Source organism: Mustela erminea, chromosome 14 (assembly GCF_009829155.1).
Source record: "Mustela erminea isolate mMusErm1 chromosome 14, mMusErm1.Pri, whole genome shotgun sequence".
NCBI classification, from domain to species: Eukaryota; Metazoa; Chordata; class Mammalia; order Carnivora; family Mustelidae; genus Mustela; species Mustela erminea.
The window spans coordinates 35,218,751-35,236,304 of NC_045627.1; the positions used below are offsets into that span (position 1 = coordinate 35,218,751).

At 39.6% G+C, this 17,554-nt stretch overlaps 1 protein-coding gene across 1 annotated transcript in view; it reads left to right on the forward strand.

The window, feature by feature from the left end:
• LOC116572978 (methylcytosine dioxygenase TET1-like) overlaps positions 1-16,521 on the forward strand; it is a 35,406-nt gene extending 18,885 nt beyond the window's left edge. Inside the window, exon 3 of the mRNA XM_032312535.1 lies at positions 16,315-16,521. Coding sequence (XP_032168426.1) covers positions 16,315-16,323 — 9 coding nt within the window. The 3' untranslated portion in view covers positions 16,324-16,521. The remainder of the gene's footprint in view (positions 1-16,314) is intronic.
• Positions 16,522-17,554: the final 1,033 nt, after the last annotated feature.

The window sequence follows — 17,554 nt, forward strand, 5'->3', positions numbered from 1 at the left end:
GAATCTTGTCAACATGGTTCAAATCTTATCTTGACACTTTGTGTACATCATCTTATCTAAAAGGGAAAATGTGTGAAAACTGCTTAACACCTTCATCTAGTGTCCATGTAATCCAGATTATACTGTTATATAATAGTGAACACTGTAGTGTGGTACCTGTTTACTTTGCCATAGAACTTAACTTCACATCTCTTTTGTTGGTCAAACTCTGTGGGGTTTTTTGTTTGTTTGTTTGTTATTGTTTTTGCTTTTTATTACAGTGTAGTATTTTAAGAGCTGGTGGTTTCAAAGCTTCAATATTCGTTCTCTTTATAAAGTAACCAGTCATTGTTGCACTGTGATGGATGTACTGGGAAGGAGAGAAGGCGAGATCTTACCTTTTGCGTTATTATCATACTAAAATAAGATACAGCTAGCAAATGAATCAAACGAATCAAACCAATTCAGGTCATTACTTTGATAATGAGATTCAGTGCTCAAGTCATGAGTGTCCAGAAAGTCTTGGCTAATTGTCTTTAGTTCTTCACGTCTGCTATGAAAGAAACAAAATAAAATCTTGCTGTTTTCCGATTTAATTATTTTTCATTAATATTGAGTCACAGGGGCACCTGGGTGGCTCAGTCAGAAGAGCAGGCAACTCTTGATTTTAGGATTGTGAGTTCGAGCCCTGTGTTTGATGTACAGATTACTTAAAAAGAAAAGTAATAAAAAAATGTACCGAGTCACAGTTTTTTGTTTTGGGCTTTTTTTGTTTGTTTGTTTTTTGTTTTTTTTGATAGACAGGGATCACAAGCAGCCAGAGAGGCAGGCAGAGAGAGGAAGGGAAGCAGGCTCCTCGCTGAGAGAGAGCCAGATGTGGGGCTTGATCCCAGGACCTTGGGATCATGACCTGAGCGGAAGGCAGAGGCTTTAACCCACTGAGCCACCCAGGTGCCCCCCGAGTCACAGTTTTTAGTTTTATTTTTGGAGGGGGAAGAGGCAGAGGGAGAGGGAGAGAGAGTCCTTTTATTTAAAAAAAAAAAAAAATATATATATATATATATATTTATTTATTTATTTGTTTGTTTTTTAAAGATTTTATTTATTTATTTGACAGACAGAGATTACAAGTAGACAGAGGCAGGCAGAGAGAGGAAGGGAAGCAGGCTCCTCGCTGAGAGAGAGCTCAGATGTGGGGCTTGATCCCAGGACCCTGGGATCATGACCTGAGCCGAAGGCAAAGGCTTTAACCCACTAAGCCACCCAGGTGCCCCTTTATTTATTTATCTTAGAGAGAGAGAGCAGTAGCACACGAGCTGCCTGAGGTTGGGAGGGAGAGAGAGAATCAACAAGTAGACTTCCGGCTGAGCGCAGAGCCTGACCTAGGGTTCAGTGTCATGACCCCGACTGAGATCGTTACCTGAACTGAAACCAAGAGCCCTGTGCTCAACCTACTGAACCACCTCAGTACCCTAGAGAGAGGGAATCCTCTACACCCAGGGTGGAGCTTAACATGCTCTATCTCAACCCTGAGATCCCAACCTGAGCCAAAATTGAGTTGGACACTTTACCCAACTGAACGGCCCAAGGTGCTCCTAAGTCACAGTTTTTAAAAGAAAGTCATAGTGTTCTCCTAGAGAAAGAATAGTAATTAGAAGTGAGATGTTTATTTGTTTGTTTATTTATTTATTATGTTTTAGAAATGAGATGTTTAAATTACTTTAAAGCCCAAGCCTGGGATTTAGGAGGTACTGGCACTTAATAGGTGCTCAGTAAATGTTTGGTGAACAAATGATTCAATAGTGAATAAATGAAAATCTTATAGAAAATTGTAAGATTTCCACATTTCTCACATACCAATGTATCTTTTTATTTTATTTTGTTTTATTTATTTGTTTATTTTAGTTTTTAAAAAATACTTTTTAAAAAAAGATTATTTATTTATTTATTTGACAGACAGAGATCACAAGTAGGCAGAGAGGCAGGCAGAGAGAGAGGAGGAAGCAGGCTCCCTGCTGAGCACAGAGCCCGATGCAGGGCTCGATCCCAAGACCCTGGGATCATGACCTGAGCCGAAGGCAGAAGCTTTAACCCACTGAGCCACCCAGGAGCCCCCAAAATACTTTATTTTTATTTGAGAGAGAGAGAGGGCGAAAGAGAGTGTGAGCAGGGGGAGGGAGAGGGTCATTGAGAGAAACAGGCTCCCTGCTAAGCAGGGAGCAACGTGAGCAAAGCGGGGAGAAACCAACTGAGCCACCTGGGTGCCCTTGATTTTATTTTTTTAAGATTTTAGAATTTCATTTTATTTTTTTAAAAAATATTTTATTTACTTACTTGACAGAGAGAGACACAGGGAGAGAGGGAACACAAGCAGGGGGAGTTGGAGAGTGAGAAGAAGGTTCCCTGTGGAGCAGGCAGCCCCATACGGGGCTCCATCCCAGGACCCCGGGATCATGAACCAAAGCCAGACGCTTAACAACTGAGCCACCCAGGATCCCCTTAAAGATTTTATTTTTAAGTAATCTTTGTACCCAATGTGGGGCTAGGTCTTAAAACCCCGAGATCAAGAGTCCCAAGCTCTATCAGCCCAGCCAATCAGGTGCGCTCAGTGTAGCTTTTCAAAAAGCATACTGTGGGGGCAACTGGGTGGCTCAGTGGGTTAAGCCTCTGCCTTCTGCTCAGGTCATGATCTCAGGGTCCTGGGATCAAGCCCCGAATCAGGCTCTTTGCTCAGCAGGGAGTCTGCTTCCCCCTATCTCTCTGCCTGCTTCTCTGCCTACTTGTGATCTCTGTCTGTCAAATAAATAAATAAAATCTTAAAAAAAAAAAAAGCATACTGCAAATCATCATTATATCCTATATGTACTTAATATATCATCTTCACAGCTAGTACCCCAGAGCATTTGTTGTTGTGTGTTTTTTTTTTAACTATGAATGTCATTTTCAAGTACCAAAGATTAGGATCATGGGATATCCATAACAGAAATTCAAGAGGACTTGAAAAAAAGGTTGTTAGGAATGAAGACAGTGCTTTTTAAAATATGTGTTAAGGGGCGCCTGGGTGGCTCAGTGGGTTAAGCCGCTGCCTTCGGCTCAGGTCATGATCTCAGGGTCCTGGGATCGAGTCCCGCATCGGGCTCTCTGCTCAGCAGGAAGCCTGCTTCCCTCTCTCTCTGCCTGCCTCTCCATCTACTTGTGATTTCTCTCTGTCAAAAAAATAAATAAAATCTTTAAAAAAAAAAAATAAAATAAAATATGTGTTAAAAAGCTTCTGCTTATGTTGGTTAAAGTTACTGGCATATGCACTTGAGGTTGTGACTGATACCATGATGTGAAGTTTGGACAGCTCACAATCATGTAGTTTTCTAATTGTAAATGGAAAAATAATTCTAGAAGGATACCTACCAAACAAAACTGTTGGAAGTGTTTACCTCTAAGGATAGGTTTTTTTTGGAGGAGAAAGGGCATATTAGGTAATAACATGATTTTAAATTTTTACTTAAAAATTTTTTTTTAATTTTTTATTTTTTATAAACATATATTTTTATCCCCAGGGGTACAGGTCTGTGAATCACAAGGTTTACACACTTCACAGCACTCACCAAAGCACATACCCTCCCCAATGTCCGTAATCCCACCCCCTTCTCCCAAACCCCCTCCCCCCAGCAACCCTCACTTAAAATTTTTTTACATGGTTTGTATTTTTTTATTACGAGCTTATGTTACTTTAAAAAATAATACAGCATACTATGTCAAAGTTACATAATTTCCATTTAGAAAGTTTAAGAGCAGGAGAAAAAATAAACTATAATTCTACTACTTAGAGGCAACCATCATGGGTATATTAGCATATTTGCTTCCAGTATTTTTTCTGCATTTGAGAAATAACATAGTTGAAGTCAAATGGGGTAAATGTTTCTTTTCCTTTTTTCACATTTTCCCTTGTATTTAACATTTTATAAAGATTTGAAAACCATGTGCAAAATACTCTCTTAGGTAAATGAACACAACCCTATTAAATTAATTTTCATTCCTGGATGCTTCAGTTTCTTACAGTTTTTTGTATGATAGTGAACTTCTTTCAGGATAAATCTTTGTTTACATTTCAGATTATTTTCTTTTTTCTTTTTCTTTTTTTTTTAAGATTATTTATTTATTTATTTCATAGAGAGAGATCACAAGTAGACAGAGGCAGGCAGAGAGAGAAAGAGAGGGAAGCAGGCTCCCTGCTGAGCAGAGAGCCCGATGTGGGACTCGATCCCAGGACCCTGAGATCATGACTTGAGCCGAAGGCAGTGGCTTAACCCACTGAGCCACCCAGGCACCCCAGATTATTTTCATTTTTTTTTTTTTTAAAGATTTTATTTATTTATTTGACAGAGAGAAATCACAAGTAGTCGGAGAGGCAGGCAGAGAGAGAGAGAGGGAAGCAGGCTCCCTGCTGAGCAGAGAACCCGATGCGGGACTCGATCCCAGGACCCTGAGATCATGACCTGAGCCGAAGGCAGCGGCTTAACCCACTGAGCCACCCAGGCGCCCCCCAGATTATTTTCTTGACATTGGAATCATTAGTCCCTTATTTCCAGCTAAAAGTATTAGCATAACCAAAATATTTAGTGTTTTTCTAATGAGTTATTGTCTAATGGTTTCTAAATCTTTACCACTTTTAGAAACCCAAGGTTTGTATTTATAGTACAAGTATCTTTTGGAAAGCCAGGTTTATTTCCTTCTCTGAAAATGAGAAACTGAAATTTCTATTATTGTTTTTGGTTAACCCAACTTAGTTGCCTTCTCAAAGGTGGTGATTGAGGTAGCTCTATATTCTAATTAATGACTGGATACTAGCCAGATCAGATTAGGTACTTGGTGAATTTTTAGCTACCATGGAAAAACCAGAATTTTAAAATTACTGTTATTGTATTAGATTAGTTTTTTAAGTCCTGCTAAACTTGACACATGCTTTTTTGGTTGCTAGACAAGAATCCCTAAGATGAATTTGATCCTGGTTTGAATGATCTCAACACTCATACAGCATTTCAGTAATCATAAAAATAGAACTTAGACATTAGAGGTTTTTTTAAAGATTTACTTATTTTTGAGAGAGAGTGCGGGTAAGGGGCAGAGGGAGAGACTCGAGTAGACTCTGACTGAGTGGGGAGCCCCATGGGGGGCTCTAGCTCACAACCTTGAGATCATGATCTGAGCCAAAATCAAGAACTAGCCACTCAACTGAATGAGCCACCCAGGAGCCCCTATACTGGAGGGTTTTTTGATGTGGATGGCCTTTAGTATTCTGCCCATTCCCTCAAAATTTTATGATATACATATATATATATATATATATGTATATATATATATATTTAAATATATGTTATATATATATTTAATTCCAGTATGGTTAACAAACTGTTATATTAGTTTGCAACATATTATTTTTATATGCATTTTTCTGGAGAGATGGTCCATAATTTTTATTAGATTTTATAGAAATGTAAGTCATGTCTCCCACTCCCCAAAAGAAAAACAAGTATGAGAATCACACCACTCCTTTAAGCCATTGAAGGAATGAAATTGACAAGTGTTCTTATGGTTAAGGAAAAAACGGTTGTACCGAGTTTAGATATTCCCCTGTGTGGTCATCCGTGTGAGAATGGATCTATTTGTAACATTGTGACAGATCTGGGAAGGAGGGATGCTGTAAGGAGCAGAAGTGATGTCTTTAAAAGCCCTGGCAGTGTACCTGCTACATACCAGGTACTCACTAGGTTAGTAGTTGTTATATCCTTGGAGAGATTTGTATATTCATTTCACTACTCTCAGCCATTTCCCTCTTGCCACTTGGTTCATGTTATTTAGAGAAAAGTAATTGAAGTCCTCAGAAGTAGCCAGTACACACCATTTTGCAACATCTGCAAAAGCATTTTTCCTGCTGGAGGATTAAGATGCTTATGAATGAATTGGTTTCACTGTTCCCTTGCGATATAGAATTATAGTTGAGGTTTCCACTGAGACGACGATGGTACAGTTATTTTCTTGCCTTTGTATAATGAGAGGGTTTGGTGTTTCTGCTGTATTCTAGATATTTATACTACACAGCTTGTTTTCATATCAGATTTCGTATGCAACACCAGTCTGGTGGGTTTTTTTTGTTGTTGTTGTTTTTTTTCCGGGGTTCACCGGTCACCTTGGCTTTTTTTTTTTTTTAATTTTTTATTTTTTATAAACATATATTTTCAGTCTGGTGAGTTTTCTGTTAAAGAGCAAAAGTAGGATCAAGGCAAAGGAAGTGGGAAGACAAGGCAGTGGAAGTCCACACTTTATGTGAGGCTTAAGTTTAAGTTTTGGATGGAGTCAATACAGTTTAGATTAGAAGAAAAGTGTGTACATGGGTGTGGGGGGTGTGTGCCTGGGTAGCTCAGTAGGTTGGGGATCTGCCTTTAGCTCAGGTCTTAGTCTCTGGGTCCTGGGATCGAGCCCCGCATCTGGCTCCCTGCTCAGTGGGGAGTCTGCTTCTCCCTCTCTCTGCCACTCTGCCTTCCCTGAGCACCCTCTTACTCTCTTCCTCTCTCTCACTGTATCTCAAAGAAATAAATAAAAAATCTAAAAAAAAAAAATAAGTGTGCACGTGTGTGTGTGTGTGTGTGTTCTATACCTGGAGGAGTAAGTAACTTGTTTAGAAGTTAATTCAAAATTGTAGGGAAATTGGTGTACTAGGCAACATAGAAATTAAAATGCCTACTTTATTCACCTAATTCCATTTCCTAGTGTATTATGAGATGTTCAAACAAACAAAAATCAATAAAACAAGGAAAACAAAATAATAACGTTTTTCTTTTTTCAAAAAACTAATAACTTAGGGAACTCTGTCTTCATTGCTCATTATATACATAAGATTTTGAAAAAAATTAAACTTCTTTGACTTGAAATAGGAAACTGGCAAAGGGAAGAAAGAAGAAAGAAATGAACATTTATTGAGGGTCTACTATGAGCCACACACTGTGCTCAATAGGTAATTGTCTTAATATTACCATATTTGATCCTGACAGTGATTGAGGTAGAAGTATTAGCACTCTCATTTTGCAGAGTGGGAAATAGAAACACACTTTAAAAATTGTGTTTAATTCCCATGGCTAGCAAGTAGTAGAGACACTGCGTTAAAGGAGAATTAAGCAATCTCGGGTCCTGGGATCGGGGCCCGCATCGGGCTCTCTGCTCAGCAGGGAGCCTGCTTCCTCCTCTCTCTCTGCCTGCCTCTCTGCCTGCTTGTGATCTCTCTCTGTCAAATAAATAAATAAAATCTTCAAAAAAAAAATTGAAATGGAGTTCACATAATAAAATTCACTCTTTTAATAGTGCACAAGTCAGTGATGTTTAATATATTTACAAGGTTGTGCAACCATCACCACAATCTAATTCTGGAACATTTTCATTATTCCAACAGAAATCCTGTGCCACTCTACAGTCACTCCATTCTCCCCTCCCCAAGCTCCTGGCAACCATTAATCTGCTTTTTGTCTCTGTGGATTTGCCTGTTCTGGACATTTCATGTAAATGGAATCATACAGTATTTGGTCTTTTGTGTCTGGTTTCTTTCACTTAGTATAATGCTTTCAAGGTCCATCCATGTTGTACCATATATCAGTACTTTGTTCTCTTTTGTGGCTGAATAATATTTCCTTTGTATGAATAAACCATAGTTTGTATAAACATTCATCAGTTCATGGACTTTTAGGTTGTTTCCAGTTTTTGCCTATTCTGAATAATGCTGTTAGGAACATCTTATACAGATTTTTGTGTAGACATGTGTTTTCTGTTACCTTGTATATATTCCTAGAAGTGGACTTGCTGGGTCAAATGGTAACTTTAAATTTAAGGAATTACCAAACTGCTTTCTAAAGTTGCTGTACCATATTGGATTCCAACCAGAATGTATGAGGGTCTAATTTTTCCACATTCTCACCAACACTTGTTATTATCTGACTTTTTGATTATTGCCATCCTAGTGAGTATGAGGTGGTATCTCATGGTGGTTTTGATTTATATTTTTCTAATGATTAAGGAGGTCAAGCATCTTTCCATGTCTTTCTGGACTACTTGTATATCTTCTAGGAATACTTTGCAATTCTGTTTTAGTCTTTTTGGGCTTCTATAGTAAAATACTACAGACAGGTATCTTGTGAATAACAGGAAAATATTGCTCAAAGTTCTGGAGGCTGGGAAGTCCAAGATCAAGGTGCCAGCTTGGTCAAATTCTGGTGAAGTCCCTCTTCATAGTTCACAGTTGGTGCCTTCTCGCTATTGCCTTACTTAGTGAAATAAGTGAAGGATCTCTCTGGAGCTTCTGTTATAAGGCACTAACCCCATTCATGAGGGTTCCACTCATGACTTAAACATTTCCCAAAGAACCCATCTTCTAATATCACATTGGGCATTGAGATTTCAACATAGATGTTGGGGGGACAGAAACATTCAGACCATAGTGAAGTCCTTTGTCCATCCTTATTTATTTATTTAAAAAATATATCTTTTGTTTATTCATTTGACAGAGAGAGAGATCACAAGTAAGCAGAGAGGAAGGAAGAGAGAAAGGGGGAAACAGGCTCCCCACTGAGCAGAGAACCCGATGTGGGGCTCAATCCCAGGACCCTGAGATCATGACCTGAGCCAAAGGCAGAGACTTAAGCCACTGAGCCTCCGAAGTGCCCCATCCTTATTTATTTATTTTTTAAATATTTTATTTATTTATATGATGGACAGAGATCACAAGTAGGCAGAGAAGCGGCAGTGAGAGAGTAAGGGAAGCAGGCTCCCTGCTGAGCAGAGATTCTCCACGCGGGGCTTGATCCCAGGACCCCGGGACCATGACCTGAGCCGAAGGCAGAGGCTTTAACCCACTGAGCCACCCAGGCCCTCCCTCTTATTTATTTATTTATTTATTTATTTATTATATTTTATAGTTTGTTTTTTTTTTTAAGATTTAATTAATTTATTTATTTGACAGATAGAGATCACAAGCAGGCAGAGAGACAGGCAGAGAGGGAGGAAGGGAAGCAGGCTCCCTGCTGAGCAGAGAGCCTGATTTGGGGCTCAATCCCAGGACCCTGAGATTATGACCTGAGCCGAAGGCAGAGGCTTTAACCCACTGAGCCACCCAGGCGCCACCCCCTTATTTATTTTTTAATTGATTTTTTTGTCCATCTTTATTTATTTATTTTTAAAAATATTTTATTTATTTATTTTAGAGAGAGAGAGTGCATGAGAGGGGGTGGGATCAGAGGGAGAAACAGACTCCCCGCTGAGCAGGGAGCCTGATGTGGGACTCAGTCCCAGGACCCCAGGATCATGACCTGAATCAAAGGCAGTGGCTTAACCAACTGAGCCACCCAGGTGCCCCTTTGTCCATCTTTAAATTGGCTTAATTGTTTTCTGTTGAATTGCAGGTGTTCTTTATATGTTCTGTAGACTAGACCCCAATCAGGTCATTCACAAATATTTTTCCGAGAGTTGTCTTTTCACTCTTGTCATAGGTCCTTTGAAAAACAGAAAGTTTGAATTTTGATGAACTCTATTTTATTTTTTTCCTTTGGCTGCTGTGCTTAATCTCTCTCTTTTTTTTTTTTTTAAGATTTTATTTATTAATTTGACAGAGAGAGATCACAAGTAGGCAGAGAGGCAGGCAGAGAGAGAGGGAGGGAAGCAGGCTCCCCGCTGAGCAGAGAGCCTGATGCGGGGCTCAATCCCAGGACCCTGAGATCATGACCTGAGCCGAAGGCAGAGGCCTAACCCACTGAGCCACCCAGGCGCCCCTGTGCTTAATCTCTTACTTTGTTTTTCAGTTCCAAGTGAACTTCACTTTTTGCTTTGTAGGAATGTCACGGACTTGACTGAAGAGGATTTTTTTTTTTTTCCTGCCCTTCATTTCCCTCCCTATGCAAGTGCCTGGCATTTAGTTGCCACCAAACAGATGTTGGTCGAATTGAAAGATACTCATCATAGATGTGGAAGTTGTATGCAATCAACTTGATAGTTAATAACAACTATCATGTTTTGAGTACTTACAATGTGCCTGATACTGTTTTAAGCACTGGCATGCTCATTGTCTCATTTAATCCTTTCAGCAATCTTATTGAAGTCTGTGTTCTTCCCCCACGGTATAAAGTCAGCCACTGAAGCTTAGGCCAAGTAACTTGTCTAAGACCAAACAGTTGATCTAGGATTAGAACCCATGGCTTGGATGGTGTGTGCTCATTTTCATCGCCATATTCTTGGGCAACAATCAGAATGTGAAGAACCCAGAGGATGATGCTTTCCAAAGCAGTGGGACCAAGAGCCGGATTTGTGAATAGTCACATTAAGGGTATTCATGCTATCTTTCAGACTTGTGAAACTTTGAAAGAGAGGTTGTGTAAGAGTCTTAGGGGTTCATTTTGCAAAAGTGTCAGTCTTTTTTGACCTGAATCAAATCTTGAAACTCTCTGAGTTTGCTAGTTCCACTGTTTGTATATTATACTTTCAAGGTTGCGTTTCTTTTTAACCATCTTTTTAGTTATTTCCCTCCATTTTATATTTTTGCTTTAAAATATTTTGACCCTCCCTGGATCTCATTACCTTCTGAATCTTGGTATGATAATTCTACACTATCCTGGTAATTTTTCACTCTAAGAGATGTTTTTATATTTTGTGTAGCTTTTCTAATTGTCTTTAGCAGGGTAGTTGATCCAAATCACCAATTCTGTTATCAGTGGAAGTGAAAGTTTCATATTCTTTTAAACTAATACATGTAAGATTGTGTTATAATGAAATGGTGGAGTTAGAATGCCCAACTCTAGCAGAAATCTTGTTAATACTAGATTTATCTGGGAGGGGTTCTCATGTCCCCAAATAGTGTGTCCTTTGAATATCTTCAGTTTTTATAGTAACTGAGTTTTAATTTCTCACTACATTTTTTTCATTACATTTTAAAAAATTACAGTATAGTTAACATACAGTGCTAAATTAGTTTCAGATGTACAATATTGTGATTCACAATTCTGTATATCACTCAGTGCTTATCATGATAAGTGTACTCTTAATCCCCTTCACCTATTTCACCCATCCCCCACTCACCTTCCCCCTGGTAACCATCAGTTTTTTCTCTGTAGTTAAGAGTCTCTCTTTTGGGGCGCCTGGGTGGCTCAGTGGGTTAAGCCGCTGCCTTCGGCTCAGGTCATGATCTCAGGGTCCTGGGATCGAGTTCCGCATCGGGCTCTCTGCTCAGCAGGGAGCCTGCTTCCTCCTCTCTCTCTCTCTGCCTGCCTCTCTGCCTACTTGTGATCTCTCTCTGTCAAATAAAAAAAAAAAAAAAAAGAGTCTCTCTTTTGGTTTGTCTCTCCCCGCCCCCCCGCTTTGTTTCTTAAATTTCACATATGAGTGAAATCATATAGTGTTTGTCTTTCTCTGACTTCTAATTTCACTTAGAATTATACTCTGTAGATCTATCCATGTTGTTTCAAATGGCGAGATTTCATTCTTTTTTATGGCTGACTAATGTCTTTATCCATTCATCTATTACTGGGCACTTGGGCTGCTACCATAATTCGGCTATTATAAATAATGCTGCAAAAAACATTGGGGTCTGTATATCCTTTCAAATTAGTGTTTTCATATTCTTTGGGTAAATACACAGTAGTGGAATTTTACTGGATTATAGGGTGGCTCTAGTTTAAATTTTTTGAGGAACCTCTGTACTGTGTCTATGGTGACTGTACTGATTTACATTCCCACCAGTGGTCCATGGGTGTTCGTTTTTCTATGCATCTTTGATAGAGAGAGAGAGTGAGCACAAGCAGGGTGAGGGGGGAAGTGTCAGGGAACAGGTCAGAGGGAGAGGGAAAAGAGAAGCAGATTCCCTGCTGAGCAGGGAGCCCAACGTGGGGCTTGATCCCAGGATCTGAGTTCATGATACAAGCTGAATGCAGATCTTCAACTGACTGAGCCACCTAGGCCCCACATTTTTTTCTTTATTACAGTGTTTCTTGTATACAGTTTTCCTAACTGGTGACAGTTGTGGTTCTCTGTTGCTGCAGTGGAACCACCTGTAAGCCAGTTGCCATTATCACATACTCTTCATCGTCATTTAACCCTAAGTCAGCATTTTCCTTCACTGAGTCTTGGGGAGGTTGACTTGCTCAAGGTCCCATATTTAATAGCATCATTGGGATTTGGACTCACCAGGGACATACGGATCTTGTTTAAAATAATATTTTTGAGGAGTGTCAGGGTTCAGTTTATGAACAGTAGTAAAACATTCAGAATCAGGGGTGCCTGGGTTGCTCAGTCTTTTAAGCATCAGCTGTTGATTTCAGGTCAGGTCATGAGCTTAGAGACCTGAGATCAAGCTTCACATCAGGCTCCGGGCTCAGTAGTCTGCTCGAGATTCTCTCCCCCTTCCTCTTCTCCTCCCTACCTCTTGCTCTCATGCCAGCTCTCTCAAATGAATAAATAAATCTTTTAGAAAACCATTAAAAAACATAAGAACCATTTATTTATTTTATTTTTTATTTTTTAAAATTCTATTTATTTATTTGACATAGAGAGCCACAGCAAGAGAGGGAATACATGCAGAGGGAGTGCGAGAGGGAGAAGCAGGCTCCCTGCTGAGCAGGCAGCCCCATATGGGGCTCCATCCCAGGACCCCGCGATCATGACCTGAGCCAAAGGTAGCCGTCCAATGACTGAGCCACCCAGGTGCCCCCATTTATTTATTTTAAGCAACAAGAGTTAATGTGTCTATTGTATAAATATTTGGAAGTCAGGGAAATAAAACACTGTTTTGGGAAAATGGCATTTTCTTAACTAGTATTAAGGGTAAATATCTATGGGGGCACCTGGCTGGCTCAGTTGTTAGAGTATTCCACTCTTGATCTTGGGGTTGTGAGTTGGAGCCTCATGTTGACTGTAGAAATTACTTAAAAATAAAATCTTTAGGGGCACCTGGGTAGCTCAGTTTGTTAAGGTCAGCTTTAGGCTTCGGTCATGATCCCTGGGTCCTGGGTTCCAGCCCGGTGTTAAGTTTCCTGTGCAGTGGGGAGCCTGCTTCTCCCTCTTCCTCTGCCCCTCCCCCCACCTCATCTTCTCTTTCTTTCTCTCAAAACAAATAAATAAAATCTTAAAAAAAAAAATCTATGGAAACTCCCTTAGAATAATTTATGCTAAAACATTCCTAATAAAGATAGGCAAGTTTTTCATTTGAATCTGCAGTTCGCACAGTTACAACCCTGAGCTCTATACCTGTTTATTTTTTTCAAAAAGACTTTATTTATTTATTAGAGAGAGAGAGAGAGAGAGTAGGGTGGGGTAGGGGGTGGGGAAAGGCAGAGAGAGAGGAAGAGAGAATCTCAAGCAGACTCCATGCTGAGCACAGAGTCAGACTTGGGGCTGTATTTCAGCACCCCAATATCATGACCTGAGCGAAGTCAAGAGTCCATTTCTCAAACGACTGAGCTGCCCAGTCACTCTTACACTTTCTGGTTTCTAAGGTGAAGTGTGATGAAAATAACATTTTTGGTCTTTTGTTATGGCACGTATTATCTCTTGATTTCACAAGGTATTTCTAAAGGGCTTTACATTGCAAAAGTTTAAAAAGATCCCCTTCAAACAGAAGGTAGCATGTTAGAACTGTCTCTAGTAAGAACTTTGAGAACCATTTCTTTATTTTACCTTAAATAAGAGATAATGTGCGCATTGAATAAGTGTTCAGCTGTCATAAAAAATCAAGCAGAGTTCAGAAAAAATTTTGATTTTTAAGCATTCTATTATTATAAATATTATAGACTCAATGGCAGGTTTTTGGGGTTTTGTCTTTCTGGTTCTTCCTGAAAAAAAAAAAGAAAAAAAGGTAGTTCCCGTCTTCTCTCTAGCTGAGTTAAGCTCCATGGAAAAGAATTACTCATTATTATATCAGAGATCCCAAAGGTATTAAAAAGTGCCTCCAATATAGGGGGTAATCTCTTTTCTATTCCTGGCATGAGCAAAGAGTACCCCTTACTCCAAACATCAAAAGCATCTGTCCAATACAGTTACTCAGCTGAAAGAATAACTTATTTCCTGGCAGACAAGTTTGCTTCTCTATAGATTGTGTGAAATTCTGACATATAGCCTCAAAAACTAAAGGCATTAACCCTTCCTGGAGCGCCTGGCTAGCTCAGTGGGTTGCCTCCGGCCCAGGTCATGATCTCAGGGTCCTGGGAATCCCTGTCAGTGGGGAGCCTGCTTCTGCCTCTGCCCCTCTCCCTGCTCATAACATGCTCTCTCCCTCGCTCTCCCTCATTCTTTCAAATAGATAAATAAAAAATCTTTTTTTTTTTTTTTCTTAAGGAGTTGACCTTCTCAAATAACTAATCCTAACAGAAATTTTACATACATTCATTTCCAAAACATGCTTTTCTCTGATTAGGAGACTTACTTATACAGAGGTACTTCTTACCTTAAAAACCAGGGTTTTCAAGATCGAAGCCAAACCAGTCACCTCTCCTCAGTTCTTCCCTTGAAAAAGTAGCTGGTATTTGTGATGATTTAACAGGAGCATCCTTGTTGGCTTTTGAAAGGACTAATTATTGAAAATTGAAGGATGGAACAAAAAAAAGCCACATTTCGCATTGCAATGATGGAGAATTGAAAGCTAATTATACCTCTTCTTGTGCAAGCACAGTGACCAGCCTTTTTCTATGCCTTGTCCCCTTTGCCTCTTCACAGCCATCCTCTAGTGTGACTTTTCTGTAGCCTCAGTGCTACTAGTGTCCTTGCACATGCCATTACCTTCATCAGGGCACCTCCCTTTCTTCACTCCTCTAAATTTCACCAACTCCTGCTTACCTCTTTAGGTTTTGGTAGAAAAGTCACTTGCCAGGGGAAGTCTTCTCTGCCTTTCATAGCTTTCTGGGCACATCCCAGATGCTGTACTGTATCATGACTGTCAGTTTGTGTCTCTTCTGAGTTGATGTAGGCTCAGCACCATTTTTTTTTTTTTAAAGATTTTATTTATTCATTTGAGAGAGAGCTGGAGAGAGCAGCAGAGGGGGGAGGGGAAGCAGACCCTGCTGAGCAGAGAGCCCAATGTGGGGCTCTATCCCAGGACCCTGAGATCATGACCTGAGCCGAAGGCAGACACATACGGACTGAGCCCCCCAGGCGCCTCATGGCCCAGCACCATTCTGCATATTGGAAGTTCACCAACATTTATTAAGTCCGTTGTTTGGGTTTTTAATTACTATTTTTTATTATTAAATTGTTAAAGGTTTAAATGGGGGAAGTTCATTGTAAAAAAATGAACTAACACGTTTTGAAGACAATGTTTTTGGGTGTGGAGTCTTTTAAGGTTCAACAATTTTGATTTAGTTAAAGTTTGGGGATAACTAGATCTAACTTTCTCAAAAGGAAGTTGTGTGGGTGTAAAATGATTTGAGTTTCTCAGTGAAACAATAAATTTTTATGATTTTGCCGTTAGACTTGATGAGACAATGGGATTATCTAAAAACGGAGCATACGGTGCTATCGAGTGTCAGCTCTCTAGCAGGAATGACAGGGAGAAGGAGCCTGAAGATACAGAACTTCCTTTAAAAAAAAAAAAAAGGATATTACCGATTCCAAAATACACAGGACAGACTAGCAAATAATAAGAAGCAAACTTCAATATATCATTCATAAAAGGGGACATTTTTCTAAATAGTATCATCCTTTGTGATTTCTTTGTTTTTGACAAAAACCCATAGATACTCTTATTAGATTTATCTGTTCACATTATGGATCTAGACTGTAATGGAGTAGGCTTGTCCATTTCAAGGTAGTACTGAGAATGGCTGAGAAATGGAGGAGAGGTGGTTATTTCAGCTCCATTAGTCTCTGGCATTATCTCTGGTTCACCTCATTGTCAACAGTTTTCATTTGGCAACTACTGAAGACCATCGCTCACTTGTTCCTTAATTCTTGTTATTGAAAAGCAGTTATTTTTACCAGCAATAAGCATGATTGCTGGAGGGTATGGGGTAGTCACTAGGTAGACCTGGCCCCTTGGAAGGAAAAAGGGCTATTGCAGATAAGCCTCAGGGAAGGAAGTGGGGGAGGGAAGCCAAGGAAAGGCTGTTGTGAGGAGATCAGCCCCTTATACCCAGACTATTATTGTTTGCCCAGTCACCCAGGAAGATCTCCTGTTAATCTGAAGTTTCCATGTCTCACAGGAAATAAAACCAAGCTAAGTTGGAGATCTCCATTAGAATTGTGAATAGAATGAGCCGTCCTTTTGTTACTCTTAATGATTGGAAATTTATAAAATATGGTTTTTGAAATATCTTTACCCAGGTGTCATAGCAAAAGCTATGACCAACCGCCCCCTCCACCCCCAAATATGGGAGAAGAGAAATAGAGAAGGATTTCATGGAAGAGGAGAGTGTGGCTAATACTGGAAGGATTTTTTGCTGGAGAGGTGTCAAGTTTGAGGAACCGAGATCACTTGAGATTACCTTAGGAGAAAACTCCTCCTGGGCAGTGTTTGTATGTGTAGTTTCTTATGGATGCAGAATGGTTTATGCTTAGAAAGAGAAGTAGACTTTTGAATTACTCATAACTTACCTCTGAGGGGACAAAATTAATTTTTTAAAAGCATACCTAATGTAAGGTTCATTTAAATACCAGTCTTCTAGAAATCTGAGCTGCTACTCCTGTATCCTAAGTATGTTGGGACCGCCTGGGTGGCTCAGTAGGTTAAGCATCTGCCTTCAGCTCAGGTACTGATCAGGGTCTTGGGATGGAGCCCAGCTTCAGCTCCTTGCTCAGCAGGGAGTCTGCTTCTTCCTCTACCTCCCCCGATCCTGCCCTCTCCCCGTGCTTAAGTGCACAGGCACTCTTTGTCTCTCTCTCTCTCTTCACAAAGAAAAGAAAGAAAAGAAAAAAAGAAACAGTAACAACAACAAAAAACTTTAGCATGTGGTTTTGAAGATGTTTCAGTCTTAAAGGTTATTAGGAGTTAGAGAAAGCAGTGTAGACGGTTGGTTATACCTCAGCTCAAGTTAAGTTCTTACTTGCTGTGTAATGTGAATTAAGGAATTTTATCTCGCTAAGCCTTAGTTTTTTCAATGAAATAATGTAGTTAGACTCAGTTTTCTCTGATGTTCTTTTTTAGTTCTATAATTGTGATTTTTAAGAGAAAAGAGATCTTGTTTTATAATCTTCGAAAGAACCTAATACTTGAGTTATCACAAAATTAAATACATCTCATGCAACTTAATAATCATGATTCTTTGTGAGAAAAACAAATAGATTTAAGAGACAAAAACAAGTTCTGAAGAAGTAGGACTATAACACAGGGTTTCTTAGTTTCTGTCCTGCCATTCTTTCAATAGAGTCTAGTTGTATGTACTTTGCCCTAAATAATAAGAGAATGAGAATGCCTCTCCTGCCTCCCAGTTTCTCTGCTAATAATGTCTGATTATTTTCTCCATCAAAGCTCACCATCACCTAAGCCCTAAGCTGAGAGACCGTCAAATCACTAAGTATAGGATTTAGAGCAGATGGTCACAACCAATATAGGTTACCAATGTAT